The sequence below is a fragment of the Fulmarus glacialis genome, unplaced genomic scaffold (assembly GCF_000690835.1).
Source record: "Fulmarus glacialis isolate BGI_N327 unplaced genomic scaffold, ASM69083v1 scaffold5105, whole genome shotgun sequence".
Taxonomy (NCBI): domain Eukaryota; kingdom Metazoa; phylum Chordata; class Aves; order Procellariiformes; family Procellariidae; genus Fulmarus; species Fulmarus glacialis.
In genome coordinates, this window is record NW_009214837.1 from 86,376 (window position 1) to 103,579 (window position 17,204).

Genomic DNA, 17,204 nt, shown 5'->3' on the forward strand with positions numbered 1-17,204 from the left:
AATGTGTTGTCGTGGGTTTTTTTCTGTAGGGGCAGAGAAAATTTCTGCAGCTCTTTTACCCTGTTTATAGCTGGAACCTGAAAAGCCAGGCTGGCTGGGGTCAGGCTGATGGAGCAGAAAAGAGGGGTCAGCCGGGACACGGATTTACAGTTAGGAAAATAATCACATTGCTGGTGTGAGGGCAGCTTAATTAAATAATTTACATGCCTGTAAAGAGAGAGCTTTAACTCACACTTCAGCTCCCATGTCTGGCACTCGGAGCTTTTCGAGCGGAGCTGGAGCCTGTCATTTTGAAAAGTTTTGAGTGTCACCCAGAGAAAAAGGCTTAGCTGCTACATAATATTTTCCTCCCCAAGGATGTAAAGTTTTAGACAGAGTAGAACTGACTAACTTCAGGCCTTCTATGTTAATTTCTGTTAATTAGCTGTGTTAATTAATGTTATAGCCATTACTATTTTCAATTAGCTGTCAGCAAATATTTTCAGTGCAACTTTTCTGCTATTTCCCCCAAGTTTGGGCTTACAAAAGCAAAGAAATGCATGCACGTATTTTCTGCCACACCACCACGTTACTCAGGATTTCAGCAGTCGCCTAACAAACTGTGAGATGGTGTATTGGTAAGACAGGAGGACGGCTTCGCTTCTTGAGCAGTCTCTTGGCTTAAGTAGGTTTTTCATCATAGTCATTTGACTGTTCATACCACTGTGGTTTTCAGAGATTTTAGTATTGGTTTTATTTGTAAACTTTTTCTCTGCCCCCTCCCCCCCTTTTTTTGTAGATGACTGCTAGAAGCTTGAGGGAAATGCCTTTTTTTTTTGTAAGGTTGAGCCGTTTTCTTTTCAGAAAGCAAAAGTTTCCTGAATCTTGCTAGTATTTTATATGCATTAAGAACATTACCCCCAAAAAAAACATTTTGTTGGTATTTTTGACCAGCATTTAAATAAATGTGTCTCCATTTGTTTCCATCACTACAGCCCGTACTGCCTGGCATCATTAGTTGTTTTATCTGTGGAGTCAGCAGAAACCCCGAAAGAGTATTTTCTTTGTTAATCTGTGTTCTTGCCGAGAGCTCGGCCAGTTGCACCGGAGCAGAACAGAAATAGAGGGGATTAGACTCTTAAGTGGGGCAAAAGTTACTTATTGCTGAAAGTCTGTAATAGGAGGAAGGGGCTATTGGCAGAACTGGCTTTTTGTTTGCTGCAGAAGCTCTGACGTTCTCCCGCAGCGGTGGAGTGCGGAGGCTGAGGTCCCCGGCGGTGTGGTTCTCACCAGGTGGAAAGGCAGATTTGCAGCCATGTGTGCAACCTGTCGGCATTATAAATGCGATTTTGGAAAGCGTAGCAAGTGGGAACTGGATGGCTGAGTACACTGGTAATGAGCTGCAGGTCCTCTCCCCACACCCCCTTGCCGGTGATTGACAGATGGCGTGTTGGTGGCTTTGCAGGATGGGGTGGTCCCCGTCCGGCTCTCAGCAGACAGTTGTCCCCGTCACGAGGCGGCGATCCCAACAAGTGCTAATTGCCAACCCTGGTGACAGTCTTAGGCCTGAGGCTGACACGTGTCGTTGAGAGGACAGGCTGCACTCTCCACATGAGTTATAGGCTGATATGGGGGATTTTACGTTGCTACTGTGTATTGCCATATCATTCATTTTTCTGTAAATAAGGAGTTTCAGTCCCTAAGTCCGCTCCTTTCCACTGTGTCAGTTTTTAAAAGGATAGTTAAATACAGGAAACGGAAAAGGTCTTTCACCTTTCTCTTCGAAAATGTTGTGGGTTTTCTGCTGATCTCAGTACTAAATTGGGGTTACCCTAAGTTTAGATTTCTTGTTGCAAGGAGGGGACAATGGCAAGGGACATTATTCCCAGAAAATTTTGCTTTGCCTAAGGATTGGACATCAGGACTGTATGATTTGTAAGGGGACACAGAAACGTTTAAGGAAAAATAAAGCATCGAGGCGTTAACCAGCAAAGCAATCGATGTGCAGTGATCGATACGAGCCGGGAAGGGTATGTAATATCTTGGCTCACTATCATCAAAAATCGCTACTGTGGGAATTGGCATGTTTAGCTGAAAGTGAAATTTGAACTTCTTTCATGCAATCAGAAATAACTTTCTGCCTTATTTTTTCTCTTTAAAAAATGCAATCGAAATATTGAGGGAGAAGTTTGAAACATACTGATTGCATTTTTGAAGGCATATTATTAACTCTCTTGAGTGCTTGTTGATCTTGGATCGTTTCATTTTCACAGTGTTTCAGACTGAAAATTATTAGTAATTCTGTTTAAGTTGCAACTAGATTACTAATTAACTTTTGTCTCAAAGATTTTATTTCTTACGTGTTTCTGCCAGCGCAGTGTGCTCTTTACACAATGCAGCAGAAGTTTTTTGCTACCTGCCTCTCTGTGCCCCTTACAATCATATAAAGCAGTTTTGGAATTAATGAGCTGTCAAATCTCAGGTAATGAATGAAAAGAACTGACAGAAATTCTTTTGTCATTTAAGAAATTCCAAATAATTAATAGAAAAAAGTGACAGAGATTCTTTTAAGATTTAAGAAGAAATACATCTTTCAAATTCATTGTGTGACTGAAGAAACTTTAAAACATGTTTGCAAAAACGCAGGGATCCTGCTTAATGGGTTAATTCCAGTTCTCTCTTCTGAGATAAACTTACAGAATTTGAGATAAAAGGGTTTTATGTTTTGAGAAATAGATTCCTAGTCCGGAGTTTCCCCATTCCAGGTTCATCTCAAAAATAAAAAATCTTCGCAATTCCTTTATTTGCCATTGTGGGCATATTTGAGTTAGGCATTGCGCGTGTTTATAGTGAGCATGTCTTGTGTACACAGAAGATTTTGGTGTACACAGAAGATTTTGTAAACTGCAGTTTAGGTTTGGGGAGGGAGGGGTGTTTCCTTATGTTTTATGGTTTTTCCAATTATGAAGTCCCACTGTACCTATTCAGAATAACCTCTACTGCTGTTATTTTTCAGGTAACCGTCTCAGATGGGGGCACATCTCCCAGGCAGTCCTCCGTTTGGGTGGTGGTCCAGGTTCTGGATGAGAATGATAACAAACCTCAGTTTCCAGAGAAAGTCTATCAGATCAAGCTGCCAGAGAGGGACCGTAAGAAAAGAGGGGAGCCAATCTACAGAGCTTTTGCTTTTGACAAAGACGAAGGCCCTAATGCAGAAATCTCGTACAGCATTGTGGATGGAAACGATGATGGGAAATTTTTTATTGATCCCAAAACAGGGATGGTTTCTTCCAGAAAGCAGTTCACAGCGGGGAGTTATGACATCTTAACAGTAAGTGCTCTTTCATCAACATACAAACCCATGATTTGACTGACTTTTTTTTAGAAGTAGGCCCTCTTGTATAAAAAGTGATATATGACTGTGTTTAATGTATGACCTATGTGTAAGATCTGACTGTATTAAGAAATCTAGTATTCACAAACAACTACTGCCAAAAAAATGAGTCTGAGAGAACGTTCATGCTATTGCACATAGTGAACTATTCTCAGACTGTTCAGTCAAGTTGCAAATTGTTGGCAAATTGTTCCCATGAATACACATGGGAAACAAAGACCAAGGGCTTGTCTGCAAAGTTGTGTCATGCTGAACTGGGCAGATACAGCTACGGATGGTTATTCACCTTTTGTGTGGACACAATTGCTTGCCCTCATGGAAAGGTCTTTATACTGTCCAAGTTAGGCGGCTTCAGGGAGGAGGAGTACTGTGTACCCTCTGTTCTAGGGTACACCACATCTTCTCACCACATTAAAGAGTGTAAGTATGGCAGCAATTTCAGTTAAAAGAAATCTCAGTCAAAATAATTCTGCCAGAACTCAAGCCATATAGACAAGGTCAAAGAAAGAAAGACTACAAGATGGTGGTGTTGATATAAAGCAATATAAGACTTGAATGTGCACTCTTGATCTATAGCAATAATCCAACAAGTTGTAGTTAAGGAGTTGACAAAAAAAAGTCAGAGGTCCATGGTCTGGCCCATAGTAAAGGAAGCAATGTCACTTACAGTAACGGGTCTCTGTTGGGGTACCTTCATAGGGTTGGAAACTGTGACAGGAAAATGAATAAATATCAAAATATTGAGAAATACCTAGTAACCAGAGCACCCTTTAAGCGAGTGAGTGCCTTTCCCTGTGCAGAGCTGGAAGTCACGTCTGGGATTTGGCCCTTATTATAATGCAACAGCTGAAGATTTTCTACCTCGAAACTGCTCATCACACCCTCAGCATCTTTTCACTAAGGGTCTGCCTGCCTTGAACAGAGCAGGGTGGCGAGTGTTAGCACCAAACCTACTTAACACATTTCCAGAGAAAGAAATAGGGTATGGTATTACAGGAAAATATTTCCCATTTTTAACAGGCATAGTAACAGCATATTTACACCAGTGGTCCTATATAGCCAACATTTCCTTTAGTTTTAAAAGAAGAACCCTTTGATTGACATTGATATTATTCACCAAGGCACCCATTTTGTGACCTACATTCTCCCTTTCCTTAAGCCCAATGTTTGTTGCTGCTCATCTTGTCTTTGCTGTGCTAAAACCATAAAGCATGCCAGGCAAATACCAACTCTATCCATCCCTCTAGAGGACCTTATAATAAAAAGAATTAGCACCAAGCTGGGCAACTCTTAATGAACACGACAGAAAGGAGAAAGCAAGTAAAATAAATATGGCAAAATTGTAAATTATATTTGTTTTGGAGAACGGGGGAAATGATCTGAAACTTATTTAACTCAATTAAAGATCCTGAAGAAGGCAATATGAGGAATACCATTCTTATCTGCAATACAGATGCCATTTAAAAGCCATCAAACACGGTCTGGGTGAGCATGTTTCGCAAGTGCGCGACGTCCCACGGGGTCATTATAAAGCTCCCAGCTTTGCTGCAAGAGGGAACTGACTGGAAGATGAAATTGGAAAGGGAAGCTGGTTCTGGGGAGGAGGATCTGTGTGGGGAGCGCTTGAATTGCATCTCCAGGAGGCCTTGCACCAACATTTCTAAAACAAACATTTCAGTTTAAAATCAGTCTTTTCAGTGAAAAGTCAAAGCGTAATGGAAAAATGAGAACTGAGAACTAAGTGCTTATCTTCCTCTTTTTTCATGGGATTTTATATAGAGGATACAAAGGCCATTTTCCAAGCAGTCATCGTCATGCGATAGAATTAGGTCTGAACTGCCAAGCTGGGATGCTCAGTCTGAGTCCTCTTTTCTTTGTACCTGCCAGATAAAAGCAGTGGACAATGGCCGGCCCCAAAAATCTTCAACTGCACGCCTCCATATTGAGTGGATAAAAAAGCCTGCACCCTCGCCCGTGCCCCTGACTTTCGATGAACCCTTTTACAACTTCACCGTCATGGAAAGCGATAAAGTGACAGAAATCGTCGGGGTGGTCTCTGTGCAGCCATCTAACATTCCTCTCTGGTTTGATATTGTCGGTAAGTTGGGAGCCAGTGGCGTATGGAGGAAGCTTCAGAAGCAAAGCATATGGATGTGTGGTTTTGAGAGCAAGAAAACTAACCACGGACTGTCCCCCCCCAAATTAAACCCACTTTCGTAATGCTGAAATGAAAATGCTGTTTTAATATAGTGATAACAATAATAATAATATTCCTGCTTTTGTTATGACTCCTTAGCTAAGCTGAAAAAAAAGCGCTGTATGGCTGAATTGTTTTTTTTCATAGTATGTTATTTACTGCAATCTTAATGTTGTCTGTCATTTAAATTCTATTGTCATACTTTGCTAATCTCATTTCTAAATGTATTTATGGTACTTAGACTTGCTGTCCCTCATTTCTCTCTTTCTTCACCTTTTTTTCTGCATTCTGTTCTTTTTTTTCTGCTTCCGACTGCCCTGCTTCAAGGTGGCAAGCATGCTCGAGAGATGTTCTATATTCTACAGACAGCTTGTGGGCAGAACTGTTCAACAGAAGGTACCCTTAGTGCAAACACATTTGCTAAAATACAACTATCCAGGCTGCCTTTTATTTTTGCAAGTTCTTTGAGACAATTTATATTACATCTTTCATAAGTGCCTGTGACAGGATGCGATGCGACACATGGATGTGCTGCGTTTCTTTCTATGACAGCTTTTACCGTATTTGTGTCCAATTATTATCATTTTATTCACGGATTTTCCACAGTTTATCACAAATAATTAATTCAAACTTTTCACAGTCCAGTGCCATCCATTTAACTGTGAAACAGAATGGGATGCATCAACATATGGGTTACAAATGGAGCCACCAAAAGTTTGTCGTGAATGCAAGCTGAAAAAGAGAAATGTGTTTTGATGTGAGATTTCAACCACAAAATTGCCATACATAAAATTTCTTATAAAAATAGGGAGGGAGAAATATGCTTAGCAAAGAGGAGGAGACGCTGTAGAAATAATGGTCTTAAAATCGCAGGGAAATGCAGCTAAGGATGTAGCTGTCGAAAAGACAGGGAGTAGAGGGTCTCACTTGGTTGCAGTGGAGAAACAGGAATCAATGTTCCTAAGCATTGCTTTCCTGCTTCTGCTGCTGATTCAGTTATGTTATTTTAAATAATTCATTTAACATCTCCAAAATGAGACTTTCCCCAGCAGCACAACGACCCTGCAAAGTTATTGTGCTATTTAATATTTGCAGATATTTGTATGTAATGTTGTATACTTTTGGATGTAAAACACACTGTCTGCAGAAAGTGGTGTTACTTAAAATAAGGGTTATAAAGCAAATACTATATGAAAGCTTAGAGAAACAAAAAGCCTTTGCCACAGACTTAGTGGCAAGGGTGCATCAGCAGTCTTTATTTACAGGGATTGAGCCTGGCTCTCATTTCAGCATAGCTATTTGCGGATGGGTTTAGCCAACAGGAAGGATAAGGACCACAAAAGAAAGGGTCTGTCAGAGCCATTTTCATCCACCTTTTATTGCCAATTTGTGCAGATGAAAGACAGAAGCAGCAACATTTCCTCTTTGAATTTGTAGCATGGTTTCTGATGTGTCAACCACATTAAAATTAAACCCAAAGCTATTATCATGTTCTAGGGTTCCTGCTAGCCCCTGGGGAAGGACAGCATATGTTTCCTACGATTTTCTTCCCGTTCCCTTGGTTGTTTCAGTATGCTACATGCAATTTATTAGCTAATGTTTACATTCCCTTTCTCTTCCTCACTGATCCTAACTTTCCTCCCAGAAGAAATCCATCTTTATTGATGTTATTGACACTTTTTCCCATTTGAACCTTTTGCTGGCCTCCTCTGCCTTTCGCAGCCTTTTGGTCCTTTCCTTGGCAAATTCACCGACTCTCATTAAAATGCTGCCTGTGTTAAGCACTGAGAGAAGCCCCTGCTCTTCCGCTGCGTTCTTTTACATTATTAGAGTCACTTGCAATCTAGCAACACCTTATAATAATATTTCATTTTTTTCCTACCAAACAGAGATTATGGGGAGAGCATTATGAAATGTAAGCCTTTAATTTGTCATTTAATGTGACCTTTATGGCTAAAATAGTTCAAATGGTTTAGAAGAAGATTTTTGCTATTTAAACAACCCTAATGGTTTCCCTATAGACTGTAGCTCCTGATGCTGCATGATGCTGCATCACCGCAGAGGGTCACGGAGACAGAGCTTCCCTAGACTTAATGAGAAATCGGTGACCCTGTCAATCCAGTTCAGTACTGTTACCATATGAACGTTGTCATTAAATATTACTGCTGTTAAAAATAATAGCACTAGCAACAGCACTCGTTTCTGCAATAGGAGTAGCCAACAATCCTGGGCGTGCAGAAGACCCTATTGTTCCAGATGCTCTGCATACAAGGTGCAAAGATAAAATCCACCCCAAGAGGTTTATAGACAGAGTACTGTATGTTTAGATTATCTTTGCTGCCTTTAGTCAGTGTCAGTATAAAAAACACTTTTTCTCCTTGTTCCTCAATATCATCGTGTGGATAAAAAAGATGTTGATACTTTCCTTTTGGGAGAACATTGAGGTCTAGTGCTGAAAAGCCCAATGAAAGACATGGGTTATTAGTAGAAGTTAATTGTCGTGTATGGAACGCTGTATGGGACTGCTGATGCAAGAGATGGTTTCTGTGCTGCTGAAAATCCTAGACCTGATCTTGCTCCATCTGGTATTTTGTGATTTTTGGACCTCCATGCACGGTTCACAGTAATGTCAACAAAAGCCCTGAAGGCTTATGTAGAGGCATGGTTTAATATAGAGTTTGCAGCTTGACCTTTATGTTTATGACCTTTTCAAACTAAATGGGCATTGGAATTCCAGAGGACCTCTTTTTTAATGCATAACATGCACTTGCTCCCAGCTAAAAAAAAGGAGGGAGGGTGGATGAAGTTTGGCTATGTAGTATTCTGTCTGCCTAACTTCAGCATCTGATTTGCACCTGAATTATAGACACTTTAAATAACTGTGTAAGTTCTTGAGTTAGTCAGCTCCAAGAGAGGAAGGTGCCTTGCGGTCAGGGAGATCATCTTCCCTGCACAGACTAGAGAGGAACAGGATGCTTGCCTGGGTTTTTGGTTGTTTGTTTAATTGGGAATGGTTGAGATGTCATACCTGGTTTCTGTTTTCAGACTGCATTCAACGCCATTCTCAGTTCATGCAGATCCCACAATGTGAAAGACATGAATGTAGGTTGTTTCAGTTGTGTTAAATTTCTTCCGCTACTTTTGAGAAACTATTTTTCAATGGGAACTCCAAAATAAGTCAGAGATCTTTATTTCTCCCAGGTGAATTGAGCCCTCTCTGTCTCTTCCTTTGTTAGTGGTGGGAATGGTGTGATGACTACTTTGACACTGGAGCTAAGCTGCATGGTGCTAGTTTTTGCTTAAGTAGCATGTTGCACAACATCTCTCTGATTCTCCAAACGGGCCTCCCTCTATCTTTCCTTTTCCCCCCAGCCTATGCCTTTACAAGAGTAGCCAAACTTTAAAAGCACATCAGAATTTTTTATCGAGGGTGCTTAAATGGCAATAAGTTTAAGATCTATTAATTTTAATTAATTTTCCATTTATTTCACAGTGCTGTAAATTTTTGTTAATGTCAAAAACATGTAGTTCCCTAGCCTCCTTTGAATTCTCTTCTCTGACAGCTAGCTAAAATACCTTTCTGATTTCTTTTCTGCTTTTTATGCCCTTACCTTCAGCTTTTTAGCAGCAAACCCAAGGCTTTGACTCTCTTTACAATAGTTTTATCTGAAAATTCAGTCTGCATTATTTTCTTCTTCTTAGCCTGATATAGTACATAAGATAATAAATATTTGCATGTTATGTTACTAATATTTGTTATGTTATGATTAACAACAGTCTGTAGTTGAATTTGTATTTCTTGAGGCAGTTGCTAAGTTTATTTCATCTTTTTTGAAAACAGAAAAATTGGAAATTTTGGCTGTGCTTCTTTTCTTGAAAATCCTAGAGGTACTTCAGACTCACCCTTGAGTTTCAGGGTGGATTAGCTTTCTGCATTTTCCTCCAATTCTCTGCTCTGAGCAATGCGAGAATAGTAGCAATTGGCCCTATTTATCATCACTGTCCTTGGTCGTGTTAGTTTGGGACAAGACAAGTAAGAATCCTCTCTTCCCTGAGAAAATGTGTTTTAGAGGCCTGTTCTCTAAATTAGATCATCTCCTGTATGTCTCTTCTTCTCCACTCATCCATCATGGCATGGTAGGCCATATGAGACTTGTGTAAAGATATATCCTGGCTTTATTAAGTTTGGACGTGGAGAATGTATACTCTTTGCTATCTACCAGTGAAGGAAGAATCTTGCCAGGTTTTAGCTGTATTTGATTTGGGAATGTTCAGTGTGATCCATCTTTACATCTTAGACTGAACAAGTCCAATTCTCCACAGTCATCAGACATTTCTGAGGTGTATACTCAATCCCACTCTTTTGGATCATTCCACTGGAAAAGAGGAAGAGAGGCCCTCACATAGGACTCATTTGTTTGAAAAAAACAAAACAAAACAAAACAAACCACACTGAAATTCAAAAGGGACAGAGTTGCAGAACCCACATTCTGTGGGAATGCCGGATCTGTGTTGTATCTTGCCTTAGGCAAATTCTCCAGCTGACCTCTAGAAACCCCTTTTAACAGTTCAGGAAGTTTTCCTTGGCCTGTCTGTTGCACCAAATGAGTGTTAAACTTTACATCAAAAGATCCTCTACCGTTAGTCATGTAAGGTTCAGTGCTTTTTTTTTTTAAACTATATTTTTTATTAAAACGAAAATTAATTCTTTCCAAAGCATACGGGACTTTTGTCAGAAGAAAAATATGTTCATAATGACTATGAAGCCAAGAAACAAGCTAAGAACCAAGGTAACACTCCAGATTCAGCCAGAACATGTAACCAAGGCTACTCTATGCCAAGAGCACAACCTACAGTCTGTTGGATCAGAGGTGTCTCGGTTCAATTTCCTGAGAACTCCTTCTTGACCATGCTATACCATCTGTTAAATTCAAAATTAGGGCTGTGCTAGAAAGGTCTCACGAAGCTGTAGTGAGGGCCAACTAATAAGGTCTTTTGTACCAGGGGCTGTTGTTTCTACAGCCATCCCGAGTTTGATAACAGCTGGGATTGGCTAGTTATATTGGAAAATCCTATATAAACTACAACATGCTTTCAGATAACATAAAAAAATTCCTAGCTGTAGAAACATAATGCTTCCAGGGCTTATGCAAGAGCATTAAGATCAATCTCAAGAAAGTAAGGGTGGAAATCATCTCACTTAACTTCAGGTGTCCAAAGTGTAGACATAACTATCTGTGCTAGGTGTCTTTGGAAATCTTAACAGTCAGTTAGAGAGAAAAAGCACTTTCTGGATAAATTTATATCATCCCAATATGATAAGTCTTCTCATCGAAAGATGGCATTGCAAGTAGATGTGGACTTTGAAGTCCCACTGTAAGTGCTTCAGTTTAATCGAAGTATTTTAAGGGAAGTCTTTAATGTGTATTAAGATGCATCAGCATTACATCTTAGCCTGCAATGGTATTACAAACAACAGCTAATCCACATCTCTCTGAGGTCATTCAGTGTTAAAATGCTTTCTCAGGACCACCTGTCTAGCCAACTTGCCAGTTCAATCAACTTGCCTTCTTTATCGTTGATTTTCCCAGAGTGCCAGAGGAACTCACAAGGTACTATCTTCATTTGAAATATTTCTTTCCTAATGCAATTGCAAGCACATTAGCAAAGACAGCTTCTACATATCTTGTATCTGAAAGCAGGTTTTAGTAGACAATAAAAAGGAAAGCATGTGCCATATGTTGGAAAATGGAATAAGTAATAAAAATTCACATTAATAAAACTGAGCAGCTGAACAAAATTTCATCATCCTTAGCCCTCTTTCATCGTAAGATTGTGATCAAAGAAAACGTTAAATGGCCGATAGTAACATTGGTAAAACTGATACTGCAGAAGCTTACAGAACTGCAGATGAGCTTGCTGCAAAAGGGTTGGGAGTTACATGCTTTCAAAAACCGGCCTCAAGTACCCCAGAAATGTGTGAAGCTGACACCTCCTCAGCTGTCACCTCCTACGGGCTCAGCCCTCCGACCTCAACGTGAGCACCTTCGGAAGGAAGTGGTTTCACGTGGCGTTCCCAGAATAGTTCAACTGCAGGAGTTTTTAAGAGAAAAGTCCTGGTTTTACACCGCGCTCGCTCTCTCCCTCCGAACCCCTCCAACACCTGTCTTTCAAAGATAATTCTGGGTGCTTCTCTGGCTGCTTCTTAGTAGGCCTTGCATAGATTTAACACATCTATAAAGCTCTTAGAGTTTAGCATTTATACCTAATTCATTAATTATTCTTCAGTGCTTAAGTGCAACTTCAGAAGCATTCATCATGAGGAGCTGTTTTGAGGGTATATGAAGGCTGAGGAGCAGTACAAAGCATTTCCAGACCACCTCTAGTACTCCAGATGAGAGGCAGGACCCAACATCTCAGGCAGTATTCCCAGAAGTTCAGCCATCTGAGTGATCTTCATTTTCAACAGCTGACCATGGTCTGTTAAAATGTACCAGACTGAATCAGGAATAAATCAGGATTTCACTCCAAAAGATATTACAATCACAAATCTCACAGCAGGATGTTCTCTGATCCATTTCTGTCTCAGTGTTTGATGCAGTTTCTGCATTGTTTAATAGAAAATTAATCAAGGTAAATTAAAGTGCATTGCCTGGTTAGTTACAAGTGTAGGCTAGAGTGGGGTGGCTGGCAACCAAGATTTCTTTGTTTGTCATTAGACCATTTTGGAAGATGTGAATGGCATATAAAAAACTCATATGATGGATTCAGTTCTTATTTCAGGGGAAGAATATACTGCACTTAATGAAGATGGCTTGAAGAAGTCAGTGTATTGGCAATACACTGTGTAGTGCCCTGCAAACCCAGCCCTAAGCCAACAAAGGAAGGGCATTTAAAACATTTATTGCTAATCCTTCCATTTTACTTCTTGGAAGTTTTAAAGGCAGGGTTTCTTTGGAAGTGTATGCCAGTTGATAGCATATAATTTTTGATTGCTCATTAAGATGGTTATTAAGCATCTTGAAGTATAGGCTTTCATTTTGTTTTCATGGTTATCAGTATGAAACATTCTCTTTGTAAAGTGCCTGCTGTCCCAAGGCTAGCTTCATTTCAGCAGAGATTTCCTTGCAAGAATCTCAAACTCTCTTCTTCAAAGGAGGCTTTTTTTCAGAGTTGGTTTTCATGGTACGATTTTTCTCAAGTAAATCAATTTAAAACATTAATTGGGAGATGGCATCTTTTTCTTTCAAGATTAACTTTAAAAATAAAACCAACCAAACAAAACAAAACACTGAAGATATGATCAATGTCCAAATACCTTGGTATTGCTTAAATGTCAAGGACAATTAGGCTTTTTTTTCCTAGTGTCAAATAGTGTTAAATATATATATATCAATTGAGAAAAATATGCAATCTGGGCTTGCAGAAGGAGGTTAGGGAATAAGCAATGTTTCTATCCACCATAAATCACAGCAGATCCAGATTCAGTGTTTTCCTGGAGAACCACAACTGCATCTATTAGGCTCGGAGCTATATATATGTATATACATATATTCAGCATAGGGAAGTCTGATGGCACGTCTGAAACGACTGTGTTTGGATCATTTCAGTGGGCAGAAGTTCACCAATTCTGCCTTTGCTTGCATAGATTACCTGTACTCTTATTCCTCCTCCCCCTTTCTTGTACCCCTCCCTGAATGGCCTCCAAGGCAGATGTGGACAGAGCAGTGCTTCTTGTAGCTTACACTTTCTTTGCAATAGCCTATGCAAGAGGTAGAAAGAAGTGAGGGTTTCTTCAACTTCTTGGAATGCCAAAACCTTTTTCCTCTCACTAAATGCATGACTCTTTCTGAGAATAATGCCGGTTCCTGGTCAGCAAACCATGCAGGTGCAAGACTTGATGGTAGAGCAAGGAAGACTGTCCCCTTCGCTTCTCTGTCCCCAGCCCTAATATGAGAGCCATTTTGTGATAATACACCAGCCATTCAAATATATAACTCTATGTATATATTGCATGAGAGCTAAGTCAATGGAATGGATGTTTTTCTACCCGAGGATCTAATCCCAAGAGGTCTGAGCAGCTCTTACACAAGTTTTATAACCAGTGGGGTTTGAAAGCTTTTTCCGCTTTGTAGAACTGGGTTGTCAGAGACTGTAGTTAGTGGCATTGCATTGCTTTGTGATGAATATACCTTAAGAGTTCGTTTGTCAGCAGTGTTGTGTTCCACCTCGCCCTGTCCCCAGCCTCCAAAAATTTCAGACTCAACTCATCATAAATTCCACTTCATAGATGAGTGAGTAAGAAGCAGCTTAGCAGCAGGGAGTGTGTGCTTTACTTTTGAACATAATGAGTGGTTCTAATTTATAAACTATAGCTGTGGCTGAGAAATCCTGTAACCCTTTAATCTCAAATTATTTATGGCTTTCTCTTACTTTTTAATAGATTTTTTTTTCTTTTTCCTTTTTTTCTTTCACCTGAGACTCAGGAGAGTTTTCCCACTGGTGCATCATTCAGTGTGTGACAGGATAAGGGGATATTAGTTTCAGAACAGTGCTTTATGAGGTTTTTTTTAATGGAAAGGAATTTGTGATGTGTATCCTGTCAGATCTATTTAAATAATTCCTAAAAGACTAGTAGAATTTGACCTTTGCTGCCAGTAATTATCATTGTCCTTGAAATTAACATAACAAATCTCTATTTGCATTTTTAAAATTGATTATAATTGTAATTTTTAAAGACTCAGTTGACGATCTTTGCACCCACGAACATCAGTGAGAATTTCCTGAAAACAAAATTTGCAGAATAAAACCCTCTTGAAATTATTTTTATACAAAAAGATAATTGTGCTTGTTCATTATCCAAACTACAAGGGCACACATCTTATGAGCCAGTTGATTCTTTTTATAGGCTCAGTTATGGTTCACTTAAATATACTGCTAGAATTTTTTTCTTGCAGTGCATTTTAATGATATCTGCTTTCCAATATACAAACTGTGCTTTGAAATATAAATGAGTTATGAACAAAGAAGTATAAGTAGATGTACTGTGTATGCTAAGGCAAGCCGTTAAGATGGATGCCAGTAAACAGATATGCCCACTTCTAGGAACATTTTCAATGGAAATTTTCCAGAGATGGCTAATTTAATTGTATTTTTGTGCAACAATTAGGAGGGAATTACGATAGTTCTTTCGACGCGGAGAAGGGAGTGGGCACTATTGTCATTGCAAAGCCCTTGGATGCAGAGCAGAGGTCAATATATAATATGACTGTGGAGGTCACCGATGGAACAAACATTGCCACGACTCAGGTAGAATATCACATTCCTTTCTTGGCAAGTTTTTAATTTGTTAGTGGAATGTATATGCTATAAAAATTAATAATTTTGCCATTCAAATAAAACCTCATTCTTTGAGACCACTGTTAATTAATGGAGAGGATATTTTTCAGAGCCTTTCCATCTGGTTGTAAAGAATCGGCTGTTGAATGTTTCAAAGCGGTATTTCTCCTTTTGTCCTCTTCGTGCTCACACGAAAGTAATTTGCCTTCCTCCAGCTGAGGGAGTCCCTATCCCAGGCAGTGAAGCTTAGATTTTGACAAGTGTATCACCCCGTAATGGTCCAAAATACAATAGTGCTTCTGTGGTGTTTCTGAATATTGCTATTGATTGTATTAAATGGAGTTTATACCTCTCATCCTCCCAAGACCCAAATGTGGGACACAGGATCAATTGTTCAGAGAAGAAATTGTTCGGAGGGGAAACTTAAAATTCAAAGGATCTCTCCTTTAGTGTCACTGCCTGCGATTACATTGTCTTCTGGGGAACAGCCCCAGTGAACCCTTTAAAATCAGACTTGCTTATCAGGGTCAGTGCCTTTCAGCAATTAAAAAGTCAGGTCGGATAAACATGAAGGGTTGGGATAATGCCAGCTCTGACACGTCCTTGTTGGAGAGGCCCTGATGCAGAGCCTGGGTTCAGTGGGAACCAGTCTGGAGTTGGGACATGGTCAAGGTCATGGCACCAGGACAGGGACTCTGCGGTCCAGGTGGCACCAGGGAGACTCTAAAGAGCAAAATCCTTAAATACGAGGTGGAGTTGTGGGGGATGGATTACCTAGGACCTGAAATCCTACATCTGAATTACTGCCCAAGTGTGAAGTGTGCCTATAGCCTGAATATGAATTGACACATAGGGAAAAATACATACTGGTAGAGGACACCTGTGTGCAGCCTCAAATCCCAGATTAAATGTGGTTTATAGAGAAAATGAAAAAAATAGGTTTGTGATGTTATATGCTTCTTTATAATGCAGAAGGAAGGCCTGAGCATTTTTTTATATTTACATATATGCATGCGCACGCAGATGCTTCTGTTTTACCTTGCCTTTTTGCTCAAATGGTTCAGATGTAAATCTGTATTCACTGAGTCACAACACCAACTTTCCTAAGAGACTGTTAAATCACTGAGTGCTTTCTCAATCTGAATTCCTGTTGATAACCAGCCCTAAAATCTCTCAGTATCCCTGTCTGATAATTTCTCCTGATAATCCACTCTTGATAAGAAAACATCAGATGACAGTAAGTTAGGTGGTAGGAAATCTGCTATTTTCCCTGTTACTTTCAGTAATTCATTGCATCTCCGCTAAAAACATCCCTTATTTTTAACTTGATTATATCTGGCCTGTATTCCCTGTTATGCCTTTCTCTGCTTGATTAAAGAGCTCTTTAAAAACCACTATTTTCTCCCCAGGAAGGCACTTACTCAGAATAGTCAAATCACCTCCCAGTCTTCTGGTAGACAAGTGAAAGAGAATGACTGACCTCTTTACGTTGCCTTTCCATAAGGCATTTTCTTCAGCCCTTGAGTAGTTTTTTGTTTTGCTTTGTTTTTTAACCTTGGCGACACTCTCAGTCTGCATTTCAGAAATATGGTGTTGAATCCCTAACACGACATTTTTTTTCTTGTAAACATTTCAGCCAAACAAATATTAAAAAGCACAGGGAATTTCAAACATGCTGGATACAAGTAATTTCTCTTGTCATGGATATTATGCTTATTGGTTTTGCTGCTTATGATTTAATAAATTGACCCCATGACAGTCCTCAAAACCTATTTTGATGAAAACCCTACATTTTTAATTAAAACATATGGTAAAAACATATTTCAGCAAAGCTGTTGCATTCTAAAAGAAGCCTGAGCATTCTTTGTAACAGTGATGTGACCTATTTAAAAATGTAAGTTAGTAATTTAAGATTGTAATAGTATAGTATTAGGTAATCATCGGTGGGTACAGGCCCTTCTTTGCTCCTTCTCTCCACGTGGATACTGTTTAATTATTTAATTGTGGCCCGGACAACAACTGAGAGTGTGTTTCTTCTGCTCTTCACAACAGAGATTTCAAAAGCTGCCAGAATTATGGCCTGCCTAATTATCTCTCCCTTTTACAAAACTTTCATACTGTATTTTTGACTGTACTTTGGAGCCTTTGGTGACCTTATTCATCTTTATTTCCTTTTAGAAGAACAATAAAAAAAATCAAACTGATAGGTTAAGTAAAACATGTCATAGAAAGAGACAAAAAAACATCTACTGATGGCTCTCCGCAGCCTTATTCTGAGTTTTGGTAAAATGTAAG

General features: G+C 39.5%; 1 protein-coding gene across 1 annotated transcript in view; it reads left to right on the top strand.

Moving 5' to 3' along the window:
- The window catches only part of FAT3 (FAT atypical cadherin 3), a 93,324-nt gene that overhangs the window by 45,226 nt on the left and 30,894 nt on the right, over nucleotides 1-17,204 (top strand). Inside the window, exons 3-5 of the mRNA XM_009578706.1 lie at nucleotides 2,996-3,310; nucleotides 5,261-5,471; nucleotides 14,740-14,879. Coding sequence (XP_009577001.1) covers nucleotides 2,996-3,310; nucleotides 5,261-5,471; nucleotides 14,740-14,879 — 666 coding nt within the window. The remainder of the gene's footprint in view (nucleotides 1-2,995; nucleotides 3,311-5,260; nucleotides 5,472-14,739; nucleotides 14,880-17,204) is intronic.